Raw genomic sequence first — 12,499 nt, 5'->3', positions numbered from 1 at the left:
CGACTGAGAAACCTTGGAATGGTCACTCGTGTGGCTGTGGATGGTTGTGATGTTTTTATTGGACCCGCTGTTTCTTATCAGGTCGGTCGCCCAACTTTGGGCTTTATCATCAGACTGTGTTATGCGCACTTGGGGCGGCACGAAACCTAACCCCGAAAAACTAGCGTTGTCAATCATGATCGCAAGACGCGGCACGGCGACCATCGCGTAAAGGGCGATGCGATAAGATAAATCAAAATGACCAAATGAACAGACCGAAGTGCGTGCGTAGGTAGGTTCGACCATGCTTTTTGTTGACGAACTAAGCATTTTTATTGGGAAAGTTTTTACCTTTTTTCCGGAACTTCCTACGATGATACTACAGTTTGTCGTTCAATTAGGGTCACAAAACTTTGGCAAACGCACTTCCGACAAGGGTCCAATATCCCTTGTTAAGAGTCGAAAGCGAACCAAAGGGAAGAGAAACAGGTGTGTGTGGTTTGCAGCGATGTGGATGACGACGGTGACCGCCTGGGAAAGATCGAAAGAACAACAGAGCCTAACACTAAATGTAGGGAAAACACGTCACAGCGGTGGAAAACGAAACAAACAAAAAAAAATATAAAACACCCAACAGTAGGAAGTAGTAACCAGGCAGGCAGGCAGGCAAGGCACAACATCCGGCGCTGCTGCTGCTGCTGGTTGCGCCCTAAGCAAACAATTTTCGTACGCTGAGAAAAAGCTGTCAAAAGTTCATAGACAGACACACACACGCACGCGAATTAACAACGAAAAGCAGGCGGTGGAAAAACAAGCCGCCGTTGTGTATCGACAGTACGAAAATCCAAGCGCCGTGTGTGAGTGTGGAAAAATCGCGTGGCTATGTTGTAGGGATTGGATGAAAAGAAAAAAAGGGAAAACACAACAAGTGCCGCCGTCGGACACCGCGATCACAACAGAGGCGCACAACACTCAGTAGTCCTCTATCCTTTTCCTATGGCCTCATCGTGTTTGTGTATGCAAGCCAAAGAAAGGAAAGAGCGAGAGAGAGAGAGAGAGAGAGAGAGAGAGAAGGAATACACATTGGACTCAAAAGAACGACAGAAAGAAAGGGAGAGAGTGAGTGAGCCCGCTTCCATCTTTGTTGCAATGCACCGAGAGTAAGCGGGATGGGTGTGGATCAGCGAAGCGTTGGATCGAACAAAAAAAAACAGCAACAACTGACGAGTTCAAACAACTCTTTTGCGGACTCCGCGCGTTTGCCCTCCACCTTCGCCTTTCTCTCTTCTTCTGCTTTATGTGCTCCCACAACCAACCGTACGCAAACCAGAAACTGGATCGAACAACATTTGCATCATGGCGCACAGGTTCACCGTACCTCTCGCGAGAGCCACACACCAACACACACCTGAACCTGAACCGAACCGAATAACACGACGCACAAATACACCACACCCCGGGAGAAGGAAAACCCGGCGCTTGTGTGTCATATAGAAAACAGTGGCTTAGTTTTCCGACCAATTTTCGTTGGATTGAATGCAATGGGAAAGCTATTCTGTATTTTTCTATTGCTTCCCTATTACTACTACTACTACTTCTTCTACTACTAATACCATGAGCTGGATCACCTGTAAGCGGCAAACAGCTGGAGAGGGATGGCGCAAGGGGAATATCCGACTCGTCCGTCCGCTTCCACAAAAACGCATCGCTTGGCCAACTAATTTCAATTTATAAACCATCATCGACTACCAGCCAGACGGTGGGGGGATTGAGATCAAGAACAGAAGATGGGGAATGAGATAGAACATTGACACTAGCACATCGTTCCATCTCACTCTCTCCAGCAGGAAAGCACAGGTGTGCGTATCCATGGAGCCTTCGGAATGGTGGATAATACTCAACAAGCTAAACGTTCTTCTGCCTTATCCTCCTCTCTCTTGCCACGTTCTAAATATCGCACTTTCTCTCCCTTCTTCCTTCACCGCTTTTCCCTTCCCCCATCCCACTCCTTCCTTCATTCCTTTCTTCTCTCTTCCTATACACGCAGGCGCACATACACAGAGAGTACGACCCACCCGAACGTGTCTCCCCCGTGCACGGTCGATGGCTGCTGCGATGGATTCCAAAATCGACGGCATCCCCCTTCGACACCATTGACGCTGCGTGTGTATGGTTGTGTGTATGCGTGTGCATTGTTCTATTACACGCATTGGCCCGTTTCGGTTCTTTGCTCTCTTCCAATTGCAGCCTTCTTGTTTTTTTTTGTATTCTAGGTCTAGGTGGCAACAGGCCTAGCGCAGGGTTTTTGTTCTTGGCTTACAACATGTATCGCGGAACAACCATTGCCTCAATGTAAAACAGAAGCTAAGCGCGCAAGAGACTCATCTCGCCAACGGCTTACTATTTATATGTCGCCTTTCTATCTGCATCCGTCATCAACCTGTACACCATCATCCTCATCGTCTCGTGCCAGCCGAATATGATTTCTAACCTCCTTTTAACCATTCTAATAAACCCACATACACAGGGCTTGTGGATGCTCGTTCCCAGCCCACTTACAGAGGTAGGAGTTTTCACACCACAAACTAGCGCATTTTCTCATGCACCTCTCATATCTCATAAAGCGAATGAAGATTTAGCACCAGCGTCTTTCACAAGCGTGCTCCGCTTTTCTTCGAGAGGGACTTGTTCATAGGCGAGGCCTCATGAATCTCGTAAAACAAGTGCATCCGGAAAAGGCCCCGGGCGGCAGTAGCAGCAACAGCATCATCAACAGAAACAAATAACTAAGAGGGCGACAGACGGGCGTTCGCCACTGTTCCAGCGCCGTGCTACGGGTTTGATGGAAATTGTAACGGAAACCTATCGGCATCGGCTGCTATGTTCGAAGAGACAGATCAAGTTTTCACTCGTTCGGAACTAGAAAATTTATACTCCAGACTGTTGGGAATAGCGGGACACTAAACATACAGCCATGCACACACACACTCACATAAGCAACGTAAGGACACACACTTACCCCTTCAAAATGCGTTCGGCTGATTGAATTCGTTTTTCTCCGGATGTCCTTCGAGCAAGCGAACACACAACAGCACTTTTCGGATTTCTTTACCCTGCCTATACTCTACGATTTGTAATATAGTATTTGCCTTTACGTACTCAAAAGAAAAACAACCACTTCTATTTTGTTTGGTCGGCACACGTCAACACACACTAGAGCGTAACGCTGGGCCTGGAAAAACCACGGCTTTTCATCCTTTCCTTCGACCCAAAAAAAAAACTTCCTTTGGATGATGCCTTTTGCCACACAACGAGGAAAAAAGGGTTTGCGCAGAAGTTAACTTCACTGTCTCACACTCACTCACACAATGGCGATGACAACTTCACACGCACTCCCGGCATTTCCCAATTTACACACTACTGCTGTTCATTCACTGCACTAAAAACATAGAATCTTTTGCATTAAATTAGCCACAATTGAGGCGAACCTTAAACACAAGCACCGCACACGCGAACTGTGTCACCACGGACCACACCGCCAGCTAGGAAGATCGATATTATCTGCGGGCCCGCAGCGCAGCGCAGGCAGTTGCACAGCTCCGGGTTTTTTTCTTCCTCCCCTGTGCGAATAATGGGCCTTGTTGGTTCTGTCTCCCGGAGGCTGCCACTGACACGCTGGACCATCGAAGAACTGGAAATAGCTGACCGGTTTCAAACCAACACGAGAGGCAGACAAAACGCGGACCGTTGCACAAAGCCGATAGAGATAGATACAGGGAGAGATAGAGCGAGCCAGAGTGTGTCGGAAAAAATAGGAAAGAAGCACGCTTCTGTACGTGCGTGCGTGTGTGTGTGTTAGTGAAAATGTTGAAGGAAGCAAAGGATGAATACGATTAATCGAATAAAAATAACAATAAAACAAGTTGATAATCTTCTGATGCCCGATTGCAACCCAGGGCAAACAAGAGCCACGCGGCCGGATTCGTTATCCTGGATGTATCCACACACGCACACTCACGCTCACTCGCACTACAAAGTATTCGCTGCGGCGTACTCACGAAACAATAGTAGAACACTGACGCCGGGCCACACACTGTTGTTCGTTGGCGGCTTGGTAACTTTTGAATTAGAAAACATTAGAAATACATGCTGGTGGCTTCATGTTGGTAAGGTTCCAAACCGACTATAATTTGAGTGAAGGAGAGATGGCAGCTGATAGGATGCCTGACTGTTGTTAGAAGAGTGCGGCTACTTCTATCCCTTCGGACTATGGGAATAGTTGCCATTTTGTCGGCGGTCGACTCGTTTCAAACGACATATAAAACATAAAAATCAGTTCAGAAAGTTGATTGAATTTGGTCTATTTAATTGAGTATTACAATAGTAAAAACATAAAACTTCAAATATTGTAATTAATGATAATTTGCAGAAATCGCAATAAAAAAATTAACTAAAAAAAACTTTTTTTTACCGAAAGTACCACTGTGACATTGCTTGTTTTGACAGCTGAACTGTCAAACAGCTGGTGCCGGACCCGCAATGTGCTGTTTTGATTGAATAACGCTAGGTCGGTGCATTTTTACCGAATAAATACAGCACTGTTCGTGAAATAGTGACTCCCAACCAAAGAAGGCAACTTCCGTGCGATGAATCAGGCCGAAGTAACAAAGTTGATGTCCCAGCTACGGGTAGCGATACGCCCGCGCCACCGCAATTTAAAGAACAGCGATGGACCCGAAGGCCGGCTAAACAAGTTGCGCAAAACGGTGACGGCTCTGGTGAAGCACGAGCGGATCGAGCTAAACTATCAGCGGGCGGATGAAGCACGCGGGTACGCGGAACGACTAATATCGGATGCGATACGCCACGGAGACTGCCACAAGCCTACGATGGAAATGGCAGATTATTGGCTGCTGGAGAAACAGCTGGTGCACAAACTGTTCAAGGTGCTTGTGCCACGGTTCGAGGAGTACAAGGTGTCCGCTACGCGTATGTACAAAGCCCCCAAGGAATATCCGGGCTGGTATCGAAAGCGAGCGGTTCTGGAGCTACGAGGCAATCCGTACCCATCGTTGCTTTCGAACCAAACGAACAATCGGAACCTGCTGCATAATGTGCTGATGGACGAAGCGAAGAAAGACTATCGGAGGGAAAAATATGCGGAACTAGCGGCCCAGATTGGATCGGAAGCTGCGGTCGGGGAAAATAGTAGTGCCAGCAGCGAGCAACCAAAGTCGGTTCAATCGCAGGCTTAGTTTAGCTGTACGTAGAATTATGTCATTTGCTTAGATTTATAGTAGTAGAAAGGAGGAAACAATAAATAACAGCTAAAAGAACGCACGGCCATGCGCTCGCGAAGTAATATGGTGCCTCGGAATTGTACTGTTATCGATTTTCCGCTGTTTTGTGTCGTTGGGGTGTACTCGGGAGGGAGGTTGGATGCTGGTCTAGGATTATTTACAGCCGCTAGCTTGGGTATAGGGACACAAATCGTGGGCCTGGTATATCTTTCTGTATTGTAGGAATTGATTGTACGACGAAAGAAACGCGTACTAAAAGATACAGTCGTATGTGTGTCAAGGATATTGCATCGTTCGTCGTTCACCAAATTCTAAAGGACACTCACGATATATCCCCCTACATCTATGAGGTCGGAGGAAAGCAGGGAAAAAATAAATTGGATGTAACACGATACTCGATTATGGGCTTGAGTGGTGCGTGGAAATTGGGCGCTCTGTCTCAAATCCTTCAAAGGGGACAATTTTTCTTCTTCCGCGCCATCGACAATCGCAAAAAGACGTTATGTGTTTTTCTTTTATTCATATCAATATTTCCTCATCTATCAACTAGAACAATCAAAGAGAAAACTATGATTCGGCGTGAATTTACGTAATTTTTTTCCAAAACAAGAATTTCCATACCACACACAAACGTCGTCTTATATTTCGGGTTCATACATTAATGGTTTGAGCGAACATCTGCCCGAAGATGAATATTGTGCACGCAATCAACATTTTTATACGCAGTTCATTATATTTGCCTTCTCTTTTGGTTTCCGGCCCTCAAAACCGCCCTTTTTCCCCCACAAGTTTCCCTCAAGTTACCGGAAATTGCACCAGCATGAACGAAAATAGCCTCCATACATGGACGTGCAGCATGGGGCAAAAAATAAACGATGAAAATGAATAGCACAAGACCCCCGTGCTCGATTGTTCATAAAAGTCTGCAAGATATCAATTTAACAAACGACCTTACCACCCTCTCTAAAGGGACCGAAGGCGATGTTCTTTTTGGACATTTTGGACCGGACAGACCGGGGTTTCGCCACCACCAGGAAAGCCTCGGTCTGTAGTTGATGTTTGCATTTGATTACAACTGATGTATGTACGTCGGCGGCGGACAATTGGTGGCTGTGACGCCACCAAGACCAGACAGAATGGCCAACCACAACGGCTGTTGAGAGTGTTGAGTGCTGAGTTTTATAGCTCCGAAAGTGCAACAACAGTCATAATTATGATGCGGGCATAAACTCATCTCTGGGATGATTTGGACGACAAAGACGACCTTTTTGGACAATATTGAGCAACCTATGTTCGAAGAGTTGTAGTTGTACAGCTTGTAAGAAATGGGGCAGCTGTGTCTTATATCCTTTCCTCTATTTTGATAAACGCTCCACGAAACGGTTTGAGTGTTAGGTCAGCCTTCAACTGTAATGTATTTTCCTGCTCGCACGGCAAAAACCGGTATCGGGATACTAGCTTCACCAACAGCGTTTTCATCTCCATCATCGCAAACCGTTGCCCAATGCATGCCCGTATCCCTGTACTGAACGGTAGGTAGGTGAATGGCTTTGGTTCTTCTGCAAACCGTTCTGGTCGGAACTGATCAGCATCCGGGTAGTAGTCTGGATCGTTCTGCATCACGTAGATGTTAAATCTCACCTCCGTGCCGGCCGGTATCGTGACACCATCAATTACCATGTCTCCGGCCGACATTCTTCCAATCATCGGTACCGAAGGATTTAGGCGTAACGTTTCCTTGATGACCTGTTCCGTGAAGATGAGATCCTGCAGTGAGGCAAATGTCAGCTCAGTTGAGCTGGTGGTATCGTTCGTACCGCACACGGCCATTATTTCATCATAAAGTCGCTGCTGCACATCCGCATTCCGAGACAGATAGTACAGGGCAAAGCTAATGCACGACGAAACGGTTTCATGTCCGGCAAACATAAACGAACCAACCTCCCCACGAATATCGTCATCGGACAGTGGTTCATCGCTATCGAGGCGCGACTCAAGCAGTAGATCCAAAAATGTCATCTTACACGTTCGATTCTCTTCATCGCGCGATGCTCTGGTGGGTCGCTTCATACGCTCCCGAATCACAGAACTCGTAAAGTGGTGAATGATTTTTAAGGATTCCTTTGCCCGACGTCCAGCGCTGGTAAAGCGGTACAGCGTGTCGTTAGCGTACACAGGATTAAATAACCGTTTGTAAATCAAATCGATCGTTCTGCGGAAGACACACCAAGAGACACACTCTTAACACCGACGCACGAAGGGCTTCAAAAACTGTTCACCGGCTTACTTACACTTCCGTTGCTTCAACAAATAGAATCTTAGGATTGGATTGGCATTCCAACCGAACGCCCATCGCCGTCTCACAGATAATGTCCATCGCACAGAACCGCAACGGACCGTACACATCAATGTCCGTACTTCCGTCGGCGAGCGGTGCCAGCTTCGCCACCAATATGTCCGTCTGCGTTTGCATTGTAACGAGAAAATCCTGTAACATTTTAAAGTGGAACCCCGGATTGATCACCTTCCGACGGTTGATCCAGTGTGGGCCGCTCGTCAAAACGCTGCTACTTCCGACCCACGGTCTCAGAAAGCGATAAAAGTTTGGCTTAATGATCGTTTTCGCTTGCATCACCTGCTCGATAATGCGTGGATCGCTTGTGATCAGTTTGAACTCGTTGCAAAGCTCCTGCAGTACGAAATTCTTCCCGTAACGTCGATGACAGTCGACCATCGTACGCAGTACACCATCGGGTGTAGTGTCCAGAAAGAGGGGCGCACTTCCCAGTATGGGGACGGATGGTAGCAGCCGGAAGTATGGCAACTGTTTTAGTAGAGCTGCTCCATGACGACGGTTTCGGAGCACCTTCAGCGTGATGTAGAGAATCGTTAGAAGGAAAAGAGCAATGATCAGTAGCCCACCGATGGCCATCGTTTCGCACTAGCAAGTTGAACGCGTTCACTGTAGGACTGTGCCCGGCAACTTCTGACAGAGAATGATCCTTGTTTTGTTATATTCATGTGTAGGAACTCTCGCAACATTATTATCAATTTCACTCGCAAGAGGGGTCAGACACATTCTACCTCGGTGGCTATTCTTGGAACCAGACGAAACTGGAACGTCGCTAACACTATCGCCTTATTCTGTTTGCAACAGTTCCAATTCCGATGGAACGAAAACATTGATCAATATTCTTTATTAGTGTACATTCTTTCAGAGCATTACAAATGGATTCTTTTTTTTGAATCACTTTACGCATAAATCTCACCAATACAATGCCGTATATGTGGCGCTAATCTAATCTTATCGCAACCTATCTTGCGCCTTACCTTGGGACAATCTTCACAAACGTCCCATTTACCGGTTTAAGCGTCATGTCTGTTTTGATACGCAACCGATTGCTTTCCTCGCATGGCAGAAAGCGATAATTGGCCAACAGTTTCACCAGCATCGTTTTTACCTCCAGCATCGCATACCGCTGCCCGATACAGTTTCTCGAACCGACACTGAACGGGATGTAGCTGTACGGTTGCCTTTTGGCGGACGCTTCGTCGCTAAACCGTTCCGGATCGAACCGTGCCGGCTCGGGATACAGCTCAGGGTCGTTGTGCAGTGCGTAGATAATAATACCGAAATCCATTCCCTTCGGTATGTCCACACCATCGATAACCATATCGCCAGCCGATCGACGACCAATGATCGGTACGGACGGATTGATGCGAAGCGTTTCCTTGATCACCATATCGAGGTACTTCAGTTCCTGCAGCGTACCGTACGTTAGCTCCGCACTCTTTGCATCTGGCCCAACGATGGCCTGTATCTCGTCGTACACACGCTGCTGGATGGCAGGGTCGCGTGAAAGATAGTACGCGGCAAAGCTGATGCAGGACGTGGTCGTATCGTGACCGGCAAACATGAACGTGTCAACTTCTTCGCGAATTTCCGAATCGGTCAGCGGTTTACCGTCGATTTCGACGTTTAGCAGTAGGTCCAGCAGTGTCATACGACGCTTTCCGTAGATGTCGTCTTCTTCCAGTTTTTCCTGGGCCCGTTGACGTTCCCGGGTGTCCTGCAGCTGCTTCTTGCGTTCGCTTATCACCTGATGGGCGAACCCGTGCACCACCTTTAGAAGTTCTGCCTGGCGCTGGTGTGCCTTCGTGAACTGGAATGCCCACTTGTACTCACGCAGGAAGGAAAAAAGACGCTTAAGAATGATATCCGAAATTCTGAAAAAAAAAGAATTCCTTTTTGAGATACACTTCTGACCACTGGAGTGACCACCAGCAGCTTACTCTTTCACGGCCTTCACATATTCCGAGTTCGGTTGAAGCTGCGTGTTAAGCTTCACGCCCATCGCCGATTCCGAAATAATGTCCAGCGCACAGTACGTCACGTGCTCGTATAGATCGAAATCCTTTCCATTCGTATTCTTCTGCAGCTTATCGATCAACACATCCGTCTGGTTGTTCATGATAACAAGGAAGTCTTCGAGAATTTTGAAATGAAACGTCGGTGTAATGACTTTCCTGCGCTGGGCCCACTTCGCACCGGTCGAAACAACGAGCCCGGAACCGAGCCACGGCATCATAAAGTCGTAAATGATCGTTTTCTCGATCGTGCGCGCCTGCATCACTTGCTCGATCACTTTCGGATCGCAGATCTGCATCGAGGGAAAATTGAACAGGCTCTGCGTGATGAGATTCCGTCCGTACGTCCGATGGAACCCGGTGAACGTGGTAAAGATTCCTTCGGGCGTTGGATCTTTAAAGTGAAACGCCGATCCAAGCACCGGAATGGACGGTATGACGGTGAAGTTGGTAAGCTGTTTGTCCAGCTTGGCTACGATAGCACGGTTCCGGATGATGCTAACCACCATCCAGGTGAGGGCGATGCCCAAAAACGTCGCCAACAGTACCAGAAACATCTCGACGGACAGCTTTCAAGGGCGGCCACCGAACTGATGCGAATGTGAAGCGTCGGCTCAAGTGCGTCGTGATGTAATTCCTTGGCGATGGGGTGGCGAATGTCGGTTTGTATACACCTGCCACTGTTGCTGCTGCTGCCGTACACCAAAACAACTGACTCCGCGTTTGGCCGTGACCATCAATAATATACCAGGGCGGGTGCTATCTCGTTGTATAAGTGTGTGTTTCGTTGTGACCATAAAAATCGGCTTTTTATGCTGGTGGGTGTGTAATGCTGGTCGTTAACAATGTTTTGGAATGTTCCAAAATAAGAAACGAGCAGGTCAGCCGTCGTGAAGCGGAGCATATGTTTAAGTTTGCAAAGAATTACATACTATAATCAGTGTAAGCATATTTTATTTACAAGCTATTGTCGTTTGTTTTGTAATTGAAATGAAAGTAAAAAAATACTAACCGAAAGAGGGTTTAAAGCAGGGCCATCAGGTTAAGAAACACTGAATATAGATGGATGGAACCAGTCATCCATCCAGTTGGATTGCAGACTTTACGCTATCGATAATACGCTCGAAGAACGCGGATGATGAAATGATACAATTTGCTATTGAAATGGTTTAAATTCAGGGTGAGGTAATTGGTTTGAGAATGTATTTTAAAGTATTTGAAAAAGTATAAATTTCATACTAAACTAATTAAGCTTGCTGGGCTACAAGCGAATGAAAATTGTATAAAATTATTTAAGAATAATGTTAAGAAACATTTCCCCTTCTTATGTAAAGCAGCAAAGCAATTCTAAACAGCATACGATTAAATAACGATTTAATAAATAATCTCTCAATTTCCGGTTTGTGACAAAGATATTTGCAAGTCATGTACAATGTTCAGTTTGGGTAAAAACCACAAAAAAAATGCAACCAAACAGAAATTCGCCTGTTCATGGTTCATGATAAAGCATAATTCGCGAATAAAGAAAATCCCAGTTTGCTTTATTTTTGTTGATTTCTGGACGCTTCGATTAATATTTAGTTATTGGGTGCAAAATAATCATATTTTCAAATTAAAGTTTTACAATATATGTAAAGCATTCAGCATATTGCTCTTATACCCGCAAAATTGTGCAAACTTCGGCCTTCCTCTTTATAAGAACAGAACAGCATTGCACATGAATAAATATTCCGTGTACTGCGTGAAAGCGGCCAGATGGCCGAAGAGGTAACGTAGCCAGTACGATACGATACGAATACGATAGTCTCCCCCCGAACGTAGGAGTCAAAGAAGCTAAGGAGACCGAAAACGCTCGACCTTCCATTTTTGACCTCTTTAACACGTCGTGGTCGTGTGGCACTTTAGAATCGGATGAAGATACTGTGAAAAACCTCACTATAAGCAGTGCGTTGCATACTTTCAGGCGCATTTCATTCGGCTTGGAGATGCGCCTAATTTTCTATGTGTTTTGATGTAGAACTGTGCATAAAATTCTGTGAATATTGTTTCCACAAAACGAATGATTGATTCAACGAATGACAATAGGAATAACTGACCCTGTATGGTTAAAAGTACTGTTTTATTGTTTAGTTGCATGGTGTCCGGTTTCCAATTCTTCTGTCGATCGCATTGGAATAGTGATCATTTACGCGATATGCTGTCAACAAAATGCCGGAATGTACTTTCAAAACTCTTCCGGAATACGAGCAACGATACATTAGATTAGATGCCTTAGATTTTGGTCTTAGATGCCTTAGAAATTAAATTGGGAAACTCATAAAATATTCACCGAAACATTTCAGCGAAAAATCTATTTCCTCGTCAAAATAATAGTAAAATGGCAAAGTAAATCATTAGAGTCTACAAATTTCATGTTGTGTAATCGTTTGATGACAATATGGCGCAAGCCGCCATACTGAAATTAAATAAAAAATCGTTTTGAAAACTGTTTACAAATGAGCGATAATTTTTTATCCGTATTTTCAAAACCTTGAAACATGTATGATGCTTGGGAATGGAAATAACCAAATAATACTATTGATAGTAGCCAGATATTGTGGCGGTGTACGAGGCGTACACCCGACTCAAACGCTAGGCTAATAGAATTGGATTGAGCATCAATGCGACGAGGACAAAATACCTGCTAGCCGGAGGCTCTGACCGTGATAGAGCCCGACTCGACAGCAGAGTACCAGTTGACGGCGACGTCCTCGAGGTGGTAGAGGAGTTCTGCTACCTTGGTACGATCGTAACTTCGGACAACAACGTAAGCAGCGAAATTCGAAGGCCCATTGTTCAGGGGAATCGTGCCT

At 45.9% G+C, this 12,499-nt stretch overlaps 3 protein-coding genes across 4 annotated transcripts in view; 1 reads left to right on the top strand and 2 right to left on the bottom strand.

Moving 5' to 3' along the window:
• Positions 1-12,499, bottom strand: part of LOC126558232 (protein elav-like) — a 381,245-nt gene that overhangs the window by 239,034 nt on the left and 129,712 nt on the right. Inside the window, exon 1 of one of the 2 annotated variants that reach the window (XM_050214203.1) lies at positions 7,717-7,720. The exons of the other annotated variant lie outside the window; for it this stretch is intronic. The gene's annotated coding sequence lies outside the window, so the exon portion shown is untranslated. Of the gene's footprint in view, positions 1-7,716; positions 7,721-12,499 lie in introns of those variants that run through there. 2 annotated transcript variants of the gene reach the window in all.
• On the top strand, positions 4,604-5,279 carry LOC126559104 (39S ribosomal protein L17, mitochondrial). Its single transcript, XM_050215214.1, has one exon. It carries the CDS (start codon positions 4,626-4,628, stop codon positions 5,232-5,234), a length of 609 nt encoding a protein of 202 aa, XP_050071171.1. The 5' UTR covers positions 4,604-4,625; the 3' UTR covers positions 5,235-5,279.
• On the bottom strand, positions 6,621-10,204 carry LOC126567151 (uncharacterized). The gene is made up of 5 exons (XM_050223384.1): positions 9,573-10,204; positions 8,610-9,506; positions 8,364-8,376; positions 7,571-8,220; positions 6,621-7,491 (listed from the first exon to the last, which is right to left on the bottom strand). Exons 1-5 carry the CDS (start codon positions 10,202-10,204, stop codon positions 6,621-6,623), a joined length of 3,063 nt encoding a protein of 1,020 aa, XP_050079341.1.

Source organism: Anopheles maculipalpis, chromosome 2RL (genome assembly GCF_943734695.1).
Source record: "Anopheles maculipalpis chromosome 2RL, idAnoMacuDA_375_x, whole genome shotgun sequence".
In the NCBI taxonomy this organism is placed as follows: domain Eukaryota; kingdom Metazoa; phylum Arthropoda; class Insecta; order Diptera; family Culicidae; genus Anopheles; species Anopheles maculipalpis.
The sequence above is the reverse complement of the archived record's forward strand: the minus strand, read 5'-3'. Positions and strand labels throughout refer to the sequence as shown.